We start from the raw sequence: 12,536 nt of genomic DNA, 5'->3' as shown, positions 1-12,536 counted from the left end.
GGGCATAGTTACGCTCAGCTGAGTTCAATGAGCGTGACGCAAAAGCTATCGGCCGTTCCGAGCCATCAGGGAATTTATGCGATAATACTGCGCCTATGCCGTAAGGGGATGCATCGCACGCCAGTCTGATTGGCAGTGATGGGTTGTAATGAGCCAAAACTTCTTCGGATGTGATTAAGTCTTTGCATTTATGGAAGGCACGTTTACAGTCTTCGTTCCATTTCCAAATTACTCCTGTTTGTAGCAGTTCATTAAGAGGGTGTAGAAGAGTTGATAAGTTCGGTAAAAATTTATGATAGTAAGTTATTAATCCCAGGAACGACCTTAATTATGAAACATTTTCAGGTGCTGGGGCTTTTATGACCGCTTCAATTTTTTCAGGTGACTTATGCAACCCTTCCTTATTTATTATGTGGCCACAATATGATATTTGATTTCGGAAAAGTTCGCACTTGGGGCAATTTGCTCGTAGGCCCCGTTCTCTCAGCCTCGTGAGCACCTGCTCTAAATTGGCAAGGTGCTCGTTGTCATTTTCTCCTGTTACAAGGATGTTGTCTAGGTAGCATTGAGTCCCCGGAATCCCTTGGAGGACTTGCTCCATAGCTCTTTGCCAGATAGCTGGAGCGGATGCTACTCCGAAAACCAGTCGATTGTACTGGTACAGACCTTTGTGTGTATTTATCGTGAGATATTTTTTTAGAGGCCTCTTCAACCTCCACCTGTAGATATGCCTTTGCCAAGTCAATTTTGGTGAAACGTTTCCCTCCGGATAGTGAGGCGAAAATATCTTCTATCCTCGGAAGAGGATACTGTACCGTGTGAAGGACCGGGTTTACAGTCACCTTGAAGTCTCCACAGATGCGAATTTTTCTCTGTTCTTCAGATTTATCATTCTTCAATGCTTTCTTCATGACTGGGACGATGGGTGTTGCCCACTCGCTCCAATCTATTTTAGATAATACGCCTGCCTTTTCCAAATTCTCCAGCTCTGCCTCGACTGCTGGACGAATTGCGTATGGCACCGGTCTTGCCTTAAAAAACTTGGGAATTGCTGCATCTTCCACTTTTATTGAGGCGGTGATGCCTTTCAAGGTTCCTAGTTTCTCTTGAAACATTTCCTTGGCGTTGGCCAAGATGTCTTTTAATCGTTCAGGTACGACGTCATCATCATTTTTTTCCTTACTGGTCACCGTCAGTGCCTGAATGGAGTGCCAGTCTAAAAGTATTTTCCTGATCCATTCACGTCCCAACAGCGGTGGACCACCATCTTGTAGAACGTATAAATACAACTTCTGTATTTCCTTGCCGTTGTATACAACAGGCACCCTTATTTTTCCTTTGGGGTATACTTTCTGCCCCGTATATGTTTTCAAGATAATGGATGTGTCTTTTAAAGGTATATGCGGAAATAGCCGCTCGTAATCCCGTCGATTTATGACGGTCAGAGCTGATCCTGTATCTAGCTCCATTTTAACTGGGGACCCTGCTATTGTGAGGGTAACCCAAATGGTCTGGTAATCTTCTTTGGCAATTACATTATGTAATTTGAGAGAGCTTAGTCTCTTGTTCCCGGAGTCGCTATCGCTCTTCTGGTCTTCGGAGCTACTGTCCGTCATCATTTGTACCTTTCTGTGCTTTTCCTTATTGATTCTTTTCCTGTTAGTGGATTTTTTGTTTCCAGATCGGCACACACGTGGAATGTGTCCCATCTTTCCGCAATGCCTGCATGCTTTGTCCTTGAACCAGCAGTCCCTCTGGTCATGGGTGGATCTGCCGCAGCGATAACATCTCTCGAAACCCCGTGTCATTTCATGGGTGCCGAAGTCCTGTGGCCTTTGCTGTATCTCTGCAGCTCCTCTTGCACTGAAAGCCTTGTCCAGTGTTAAATCTTTCTCAGAAAATAGCCTTTTTTGTGTTCCTACACTTAGGAGACCGCAGACAAATTTGTCTCGCAGAGAATCTGCCAGTCCTGCCTCGAATTGGCAGTGTAGGGTATCAACAATCTCCTTAAAATTCTTGTCCATCGGTTCGGCTGGAGTGATTAAGTTTCGTAACAGCTTGTATGTCTTTGCGCCCATTAGATCCAGAAGTACTGAAGCTTTTTTCTCATCTTCTATTCCATTTGCGGTGCAATATACCTCCACTCTTTCCACATATGTGGTCCAATCCTCTATCTCGTTATCAAAAGCATCAATATTGCCAGAATTAAGCATCTTAGAAAAGATATGGCGCTTCCCGCGCGTTTCTTTCTTTTCTGCAGAAAAGATATGGCACTTCCCGCGCTTTCCCGCCGCTGCTGCCGATGACAACGCTGTTTCCCGCGGTTTCCGTTCTTTTTTTAATTAATTTATTTATTTACAGTTGGAGACTCGTTCCCGCCGGACTCTCTCTGTAGGTCTGAACGCTGACCTGCTTGCAGCCGCGGCCTTCTCCCGAGTGCTCCCTCCCCGTCTGTTATTGCTTGCCTCCGATTTTGCTGCTTGTCCCAGCTGTAGAGCCAGCCGCTGGAGCCCCAGCCTGACGGCCAGGAAGGATTAGCGCAGTACCTGCCACCAGCTTGGCCAGCTGGTGAAACCACAGCTTCTTTCACTTTCTTGAGTCTTCTGGACGCCCGAGGAATCGATGTCCTTGAGGTGCTGCCGAATTGCAGGTAAGTCCGTTTCCACTTCGTCGCCACTGTAGTGTCCGTGTGTTGATAGAGACACTGAAGACAGGAGTTGGTTCATCGGTGTTTACTAAGCAAAGTCTGGAGGGGTACTAACGGATATAACACAATATACAGGCTTATATAGCCCGAGTGGCCATTACCGGCATTACAGCACACATGGGGCTCTTAAAGGCACATACACTACACCTTCCTCACCTGCTGCATGCAAACAGTGGCATGTGGTGGATCTGGGGTTCTAGCAGATTTGCCGTCTTTCATTCTGTGTTACCGACACATCCAAGGCGCTGCCATGTGAAGGCAGTGGTGGGGCCCAGGAAGTGATAGTAACTGTCCTGACAAGCCCACTTCCTCCATTCTGTTACTGCTACAGCACCGCTGGATTTTGTTTTTTGCACTCACGGGCTGGCTCTTGACAAGTAAAATCGTACTGGGAGCTCACCAGGTATACGTTATGAGTCCAACCCAGGAGAAAGGGTGAGATCTAGGCAAATATGCAGGGATGAGCAGAAGTCCAACCCCGCCAGAACTCCACCCTAAAGAGAATTCCGCTCCTTTATTCTTTTGGCCCTCTTTTCACTTTCTCCTCTTTAATAATGACGCTACTTCTGTCTGTTCTTGATTTACACTTACTTTACTATTTCACTTTTTTCCTCAATTCCCATTTCCCACTTTTGGAACTAATTTACTTCTCAGCTTCACTTAATTTTCTTCATTTTTTTCTCACTCTTAATTTCTTCAACATTATAGCTTCTCTCTTTGCCTGTTGTTCCTTTTGTTTCGCTATCCCTGTTGACTTTGTTCTTTACAGTCCACCAGCTTGCAGCTTACTTCTCCTAACTTCCAGGCTTTTTTCTTCATCTTTCAGCTTCACCTCTGGTTTTATGCTTTTCATCTCTCCAGTCGGTAAACTCGCCATAATAGGCATATGGGCATGGCTGTTGCTGTTAAATTGTCACAGCAGCTGCTACTGTTGCTATTATAGTGTTACTTTATATACAGATTTTAAACTTTACTCTTTCTGGATTAGTTTTAGGGAATGAAGCTGGGCAGGTAGAAGGCGTATCAGTGGGGGAGCATTTTGGTGCTGGAGACCATAATTCTGTTAGATTCAAGGTAGTTATGGAGAAGCACAAGGATAGACCAGGAATAAAAATTCTAAATTGGGGGAAAAGCAAATTTTGCTAAGCTCAGAGGGGATTTAGCCATCGTGGACTGGAAACAGCTACTTGAAGGTAAATCAGTGTCAGAGCAGTGGGAGGCATTCAAGGAGGAGATCCGAAGGGTTCAGACCAAATATGTGCCTGTGGTAAACCACTGTTATACCTGCCTGTGTGGGTGTTTGTATTCCACTGTGTACATGTCTGTACATGCCTCGGCTGACTCCTCCCACGAGTCCAGGTACAAAGGTGACTGCTCCACAGTCCCTCTGTATTCTGGACTGGTCGACCACTCGAGGCACACCTTCATTCTCTTGTTAATAAAAGCCTGTTAGTTACTCGCTTAACCTCAGTCTTTTGAGTAATTGATAGCGCATCAATTTTATTAACAAGATTTTTTTATAATGGAGAAGATCCTCACACCAGCATGCCTGGACTTAGACCATTGGGAGGCGGACGCATCCACCAAGTTTGCTCACTGGCTTAGGTGCTTTGAAAGATTCCTGATCGCCTCCGCTGCAATGGTCAAATCGGATGAGGACAAACTGGATGTCCTGACCTCCAAAGTGAACCACCGAGCGTACTCGGTCATCCAGGATGCGACCTCGTACACGGCTGCTCTCAAGCTCCTCAAGGACCAGTACACGCGCCCAGTGAACGAGGTGTACGCCAGGCACCTCCTGGGGAGTCGTAAACAACAACCTGGGGAATCGACCGAGGAATACCTTCAGGCACTGTCTGTGCTTGGCCGGGCCTGTGGTTGTAGGGATGTAAAGGCCGCCGTGTACACAGAGGAACTTATCCGGGACGCTTTTGTAGCGGGCCACAGGTCCAATTACACCCGACAGCGACTGTTGGAGCAGAGTGACCTCGACCTCAACAAGGCCTCTGAACTCGCACTATCATTGGACGCAACCTACCGGGGCATGGATGCCTACTCCTCTGCACCGTGGACGCCGCGGGGAACGACAGCCTGGGACACGGTAGGACCGTCTCATAGCGCCGTGCCACCCCAGCCACATCCCAGCAACGGCCCAACTACCGCAGCAGTGTCCCAAGGCCAGAAATGCTACTTCTGTGGCCAGGCCAAACACCCCAGAGCGCGCTTCCCGGCGAAAAATGCGATCTGCTCGGGCTGCGGGAAGAAGGGACACTACGCCAGCATCTGCAGGGCCAAAGCCACCCCGAACCCCAGCAGCGCCGCGTGTGGGCCATGCGGGCCGCCATCTTGGGCCTCCCCAGCCATGTGCGAACCACCGGAACAGCAGTCATTTTGGACGCCTCCAGCCACATGGGGATCATGGACGCCGCCATCTTGGACGCCAGCCGGGACGCAGCAGGCCCCCACCACAGCCTCATCTGATACCCGCAGCGACACACCGACCCCTACGCTGGCCTCCGTTACGCTGGACCAAGCGAGACCGCACCAACTGGCCCGGTCCACAATGGACATTAAGGTAAATGGTCACGAAACAACCTGCCTTTTTGACTCTGGGAGCACGGAGAGCTTCATCCACCCCGACACGGTGCGGCGTTGCTCTCTCCCAGTCCTGCCTGCGCACCAGCGGATTTCTATGGCCTCCGAGTCCCAGTCGGCGGACATTGGCGGCTACTGCGTGGTGACACTCTTAGTAGACGGGACTGTGTACGATAATTTTAAACTTCTGGTCCTGCCCCACCTCTGCGCTGCCGTTCTACTGGGGTTAGATTTTCAGTGCCACCTTAAAAGTGTTACGATGGCGTACGGTGGACCCCTCCCCCCACTCACAGTCCACAGCCAGCAGCTTCCAAACTGCCCGCCGCGCACCAGGTGCAACCTCTCCACACTCAGAGTCACCCCCCCCCCCACTGTTTGCTAACCTCACCCCCGACTGTAAGCCCATCGCCACAAAGAGCAGGCGATACAGTGCCGGGGACAGGGTTTTCATTAAAACCGAAGTGGAGCAGCTCCTGAAGGAGGGGATTATTGAGGGCAGCACCAGCCCCTGGCGAGCCCAGGTTGTGGTCGTTAAGACCGGCGAGAAGCAGCGCCTGGTCATCGACTACAGCCAGACAATAAATCGCTACACCCTGCTGGACGCTTACCCACTCCCCCGCATAGCTGATATGGTCAACCAGATCGCGCAGTACCGCGTCTTCTCGACCATTGACCTGAAATCAGCGTACCACCAGCTCCCTATGCGCCCTGAGGACCGCCAGTATACTGCCTTTGAGGCAAACGGCCGCCTCTATCACTTCCTCGGGGTTCCCTTTGGCGTCACCAACGGGGTCTCCGTCTTCCAAAGGGAGATGGACCGGATGGTCGATCAAAATGCGTTGCAGGCCACTTTCCCATATCTGGACAATGTGACCATCTGCGGCCATGACTTGCAGGACCATAACGCAAACCTCGAAAAATTCCTCTGCACCGCCCAACTCCTGAACCTGACGTATAACAAGGAGAAGTGCATATTCCGCACAACCCGCCTCGCCATCCTTGGCTGTGTTGTGGAACACGGAGTCATCGGTCCCGACCCCGACCGGATGCGTCCCCTTATGGAACTCCCACTGCCCCAAGGCCCTGAAGAGGTGCCTAGGGTTTTTCTCCTATTACGCCCAGTGGGTCCCCTACTATGCGGACAAGGCCCGTCCACTGATCAAGTCCACCTCTTTTCCCTTGACGGCAGAGGCCCGCTTAGCCTTCCACCGTATCAAGGAAGACATTGCCAAAGCCACCATGCACGCAGTGGACGAATCCATCCCCTTCCAGGTGGAAAGCGACGCGTCCGACTTTGCCCTGGCCGCTACCCTTAATCAGGCGGGTAGACCCATGGCCTTCTTTTCACGAACCCTCCAGGGCCCGGAGAACAGACACTCCGCTGTTGAGAAGGAGGCCCAGGCTATTGTGGAGGCTGTGCGTCATTGGAGGCACTACCTGGCCGGAAAACGATTTACCCTGCTCACTGACCAGCGTTCAGTTGCTTTTATGTTTAACAACAAGCAGAGGGGCAAAATCAAAAACGACAAGATCTTGAGGTGGAGAATCGAACTTTCCACCTACAATTACGAGATCTTGTACCGGCCCGGGAAGCTCAATGAACCCCCGGATGCTCTATCGCGTGGCACCTGCGCCAGCGCGCAGATCGATAGACTGCGGGCCCTCCACAATGACCTCTGCCACCCGGGGGTCACCAGGTTCTTCCACTTCATCAAGGCCCGCAACCTGCCTTACTCCATTGAGGAGGTCAGGACCATGACCAGGAAATGCCAAGTCTGCGCTGAGTGCAAACCGCACTTTTATAGACCAGACAGGGCTCACCTGATAAAAGCCACTCGCCCCTTCGAGCGCCTGAGCGTTGATTTTAAAGGGCCTCTCCCCTCCTCCGACCGCAAAGTGTACTTCCTCAACATTATTGATGAGTACTCCCGTTTCCCGTTCGCCATCCCCTGCCTGGACATGACCAGTGCCACGGTCATTAAATGTCTGAACGACCTCTTCACCCTGTTCGGTTTCCCCAGCTATATCCATAGCGACCGGGGCTCATCGTTTATGAGCGACGAACTCCGCCAGTACCTGCTCACTAGGGGTATTGCCACAAGCAGGACCACCAGTTACAACCCCCGGGGGAACGGACAGGTGGAAAGAGAGAATGCGACAGTTTGGAAGGCCGCCCTGCTAGCCTTAAAGTCTAGGGGCCTTCCGACCTCCCGCTGGCAGGATGTGCTCCCCGATGCGCTCCACTCTATTCGGTCACTGCTCTGCACTGCCACTAACGCCACCCCTCATGAGAAAATGTTTGTCTTCCCAAGGAAGTCCACATCGGGGACATCGCTACCGCCATGGCTGACGTCCCCAGGGCCGGTCCTACTGAGAAGACACGTGAGGACCCATAAAACGGACCCCCTGGTCGAGAGGGTCGACCTCCTCCACGCCAACCCCCAGTATGCTTACATTGCGTACCCGGACGGGCGGGAGGACACAGTCTCCATACGAGACCTCGCACCCTCGGGGGCCCCAGTAACCCACTACCCACTACCACCCCCCCCCCCACGGTCCAATATCCAACCCCAGCAGACGGCACGCCTGGGCCCCGCGACCCGCTCAACACCCACGAGGACTACACACCAGTGCCCCAGCCTACGCGGGACTCGACGCCAGAAGCTTCACTACCCCTGCCGTCGCCACGTCGATCACAGCGGCAGACAAGACCGCCGGAGAGACTCCAATACACAAACTTTTAATACACTTCACCCCGCCGGACTCATTTTTAAACAAGGGGTGAATGTGGTAAACCACTGTTATACCTGCCTGTGTGGGTGTTTGTATTCCACTGTGTACATGTCTGTACATGCCTCGGCTGACTCCTCCCACGAGTCCAGGTATAAAGGTGACTGCTCCACAGTCCCTCTGTATTCTGGACTGGTCGACCACTCGAGGCACACCTTCATTCTCTTGTTAATAAAAGCCTGTTAGTTACTCGCTTAACCTCAGTTTTTTGAGTAATTGATAGCGCATCAGTGCCCTTAAAGATAAAAGGTGGGACTAACAAATCTGGAGCCCCCTGGATGTCTAGGGACATGTAGAGTAGGATAAAGAAAAAAAGGGAGGCGTTTGACAGATACCGAGGGCTAAATACTCCAGAATCTTTAGAGGAGTACAGAAAGTGCAGGGGTGCAATTAAAAAGGATATTAGGAAAGCAAAGAGAGAGCATGAAAAATTCTTGGCAAGTAAAATCAAGGAAAACCCAAAGATGTTTTATAAATATATTAAGAGTAAGAGGATAACTAAAGAAAGGGTAGGGCCTATTAGAGATCATGAGGGTAATCTGTGTGTGGAGGCGGGAGACATCGGTAGGGTTCTTAATGAATACTTTGCGTCTGTTTTCACAAAGGAGAGGGGCGAAGCAGACATTGCTATCAGGAGGGAGGAGTGTGAAATATTAGATGAAATAAACATAGTGAGAGAGGAAGTATTAAGGGGTTTAGCAGATTTAAATGTCGATAAATCCCCAGGCCCGGATGAAATGTATCCCAGGCTGTTAAGCGAAGCAAAAGAGGAAATAGCAGAGGCCCTGACCATCATTTTTCAATCCTCTCTAGCTTCAAGTGTGGTGCCGGAGGACTGGAGGACTGCTGATGTGGTACTCTTGTTTAAAAAGGGAGAAAAGGATAGACCGAGTAATTACAGGCCAGTCAGCCTAACCTCGGTGGTGGGAAAATTATTGGAAAGAATTCTGAAGGACAGGATAAATCTTCATTTACAAAGACATGGATTAATCAAGGATAGTCAGCACGGATTTGTTAAGGGAAGGCCGTGTCTGACAAACTTGACTGAATTTTTTGAGGAGGTAACAAGGAGGGTAGATGAGGGTAGTGCGTTTGATGTAGTGTATAGGGACTTTAGCAAGGCTTTTGATAAGGTTCCACATGGCAGACTGGTCATGAAGTTAAAAGCCCATGGGATCCAGGGCAAAGTGTCAAGTTGGATTCAAAACTGGCTCGGAGACAGGAGGCAGGGGGTAATGGTTGATGGGTGTTTTTGTGACTGGAAGGCTGTTTCCAGTGGGGTTCCGCAGGGCTCAGTACTAGGTCCATTGCTTTTTGTGGTATATATTAACGATCTTGGCTTAAATATAGGGGGTATGATTAAGAAGTTTGCGAATGATACTAAAATCAGCTATGTGGTTGATACTGAAGAAGGAAGCTGTAGACTGCAGGAAGATACCAATAAATTGGTCAGGTGGGCAGAACAGTGACAAATGGAATTCAATCCGGAGAAGTGCGAGGTAATGCATTTGGGGAGGGCTAACAAAGAAAGGGAATACACATTAAATGGTAGGACACTGAGGAACAAAGAGACCTTGGAGTGCATGTCCACAGATCCCTGAAGGTAGCAGGCCAGGTAGATAAGGTGGTTAAGAAAGCATACGGAATACTTGCCTTTATTAGCCGTGGCATAGAATACAAGAGCAGGGGGGTTATGCTTCAACTGTATAAAACACTAGTTAAGCCTCAGCTAGAGTACTGCGTGCCGTTCTGGTCACCACATTACAGGAAAGATGTGATTGCACTAGCGAGGGTACAGAGGAGATTTACAAGGATGTTGCCAGGAGTAGAGAATCTTAGCTATGAGGAAAGACTGGATAGGCTGGGTCTGTTTTCCTTGGAACAGAGAAGGCTGAGGGGTCAAAAACCAGGGGGCACAGATTTAAAGTAATTGGGGGAAGGTTTAGAGGGGATCTGAGGGGAAATTTCTTCACCGAGAGGGTTGTGGGGGTCTGGAACTCACTGCCTGAATGCAGGAACCCTAACCACATTTAAAAAGTACTTGCATGATGCTCTAACCTGCAGGGCTACGGACCAAGAGCTGGGAAGTGGGATTAGGCTGGATAGCTCTTTGTTGGCCGGTGCGAAATGGCCTCCTTCCGTGCTGTAACTTTCTATGATTCTATGATTATTTTAGCTGTGTTTGAAATTACTAACAACTGTCTAATTGGTGGTAAAATTTTCTTTTGCATTATATACAGGGAAGTTTTTAAATAATTCTTTATCTAATCTATGTTACTTTACGTTATTGTAGACAGTGATACAGAGAGATGTATTGAAGCAGTCAATTAGGGAGCTTCTATCCCTCAGTGAAAAGATTCAGAATGGCTGAGACCCAAGACCTAGGTCACACCGTTAAATCCTTATACAAGGTATTATTACATTCATAGGAGCAATTTTTAAAAAATGTATTCAATGCATTGTTTTATGTCAGCATTCACACTTCAGTGGGGTCAGTATGATATTTAGCAATGTCTGGTCAACTTTGCCCCCAAGCATACATTGGAGGTAATTTTGACTTTGTGCAATAGTGTAAAATGGGTGATAGTGAGTCGCCAGACTATTTTACATCCCTCCCATTGACTTCAATGGAAATAAAAATAGGGAAAGATGTAAAACGGGTTGCCGATAAAGTCAAAATTACCCCCATTCTGTCCAGATAGAAACTAGTTGTACCTGACAAAGGTAGGTCCATACGGTAAGGATGGGAAGAGGATAATATGCTAGAATTGGCTTTGTTGTCTCTCCTATTCCATTTCCAATGATTTTTCCATCTTCTGAATAAGCAGCAACAGCAAAGATGTATTTTTCGTTAGCTTCGATGCCTGTTACCTTCAGTAAACACTCTCCAAGTGCTGGCACCTTCAGTTAGATGAAAAGTGTTATTATGGTTTCGCACAATTTGGTAGGTAAAATATAGAACATTAAAAAGATAATGGCCCTGAAATTGCATTCGGAGGCGTACCTCCAGAGTACGCCTCCAACCTGCAAAATATTTCCAAACTTACCTCCAGACTCCCAAGCTGCGGAGAGTTCAGGTCTCGGGCCTCCAGGCGTACGCCTGAATAAAGGCCCACGGATCCCAGGGAAGCATTGCAGCTCGGAAGCATCCCTGGGATCATGTGGGCCAGGTCCTCCTATCACAAAGGAGGATTCTATTACAGCCATTTCTGTAAGGAATCTCCTAATGATAGGCAATGGAATCCCCAAATAATTAAAGAATTTAGACAATTCAAATAATTATAAATGTTCTGATTTTCAACTTGAATTAAAAGTCCCTTCATTACACCAAATACAATAAAATATTAATTTAAAAAAAAATTAAACATTTTAATCAGGGCTAATATTTGCATAAACTAATTTAAAGTGTCATCATTTTTTATTTAAAACTTTTAATTTAAGATTTATAATAATCCTTACACTAATGAAAGCAGGCCCGATGCCTGCTTTTACCAGTTGTAAGAGTTTCTTGGGCAGTTGCTGGGCAATTGTTGGGCAAATAGCCCAACTCTGCGCCAGCGAAAGTGATTTTCCAGTCGGTTCGTATGACAGATTGCAAGTTCCGGGTTTTCATGCATGTGGAAACCCGGAAGTTGCAGAGCCTTTCAGAAAGATTAGGATGGCGTATGCTCAGCGTATGCCGTCGAAGACAAGGCAATTTCTGTCCCATTGCCTTATTAAAAATTATTATATGGAAATTGTATGACACTAGATATCATAATATGATCATTAATTGCCATTCAATGATAGGATTTGGTTTCTTTCTGTACCTCTTGCCCTGTACCCTCAAGTTGGAAATCCAGCAGCCGAACTTTGAGAATGCTTCCTGTTGCAGTACGGCCAAATATGCGATACCAGTAAACCTTAACAAAAAGGGAGGAAAAGCTTTCAGCATGCTTTCAATACTTAAAAATGTAAATATACAAGAACTAGTTAATTTATGATTCCAGGCTATTAAACTAGCCATACCATATTGGGTTAACCTAATGTTAGACCCTACAATGTATTTAAATAAAGAATGTGGTGGATAAGCCTTTATTACAAAGGGATTGGAGTATAAGAGTAAGGAAGTCTTACTGCAATTGTATAGGGCATTGGTGAGACCACACCTGGAGTACTGTGTACTGTTTTGGTCTCTTTACCTAAGGAAGGATATACTTGCCTTAGAGGGAGTGCAACAAAGGTTCACTAGATTGATTCCTGGGATGAGGGGATTGTCCTATGAGGAGAGATTTAGTAGACAAGGCCTATATTTCCTGGAGTTTAAAAGAATGAGAGGTGATCTCATTGAAACATATAAAATTCTTAAAGGACTTGGCAGGGTAGATGTTGGGAGGGTGTTTCTCCTGACTGGGGAGTCTGCAACTAGGGGTCACAGTCTCAGAATAAGGGGTCGGCCATTTAG

General features: G+C 48.0%; 1 protein-coding gene across 4 annotated transcripts in view; it reads right to left on the bottom strand.

Moving 5' to 3' along the window:
- Positions 1 to 12,536, bottom strand: part of cfap54 (cilia and flagella associated 54) — an 859,633-nt gene that overhangs the window by 652,050 nt on the left and 195,047 nt on the right. For all 4 annotated transcript variants that reach the window (XM_086009903.1, XM_086009902.1, XM_086009901.1 and 1 more), the window contains 2 exons: positions 11,902 to 11,994; positions 10,808 to 10,993 (listed from right to left, as the gene is read on the bottom strand). In XM_086009903.1, coding sequence (XP_085866029.1) covers positions 10,808 to 10,993; positions 11,902 to 11,994 — 279 coding nt within the window. The remainder of the gene's footprint in view (positions 1 to 10,807; positions 10,994 to 11,901; positions 11,995 to 12,536) is intronic.

This window comes from Somniosus microcephalus, chromosome 17, assembly GCF_052327205.1.
Source record: "Somniosus microcephalus isolate GS21.2 chromosome 17, FLI_Smic_1.0, whole genome shotgun sequence".
NCBI classification, from domain to species: domain Eukaryota; kingdom Metazoa; phylum Chordata; class Chondrichthyes; order Squaliformes; family Somniosidae; genus Somniosus; species Somniosus microcephalus.
This window is presented reverse-complemented; position numbering and strand designations above follow the sequence as displayed.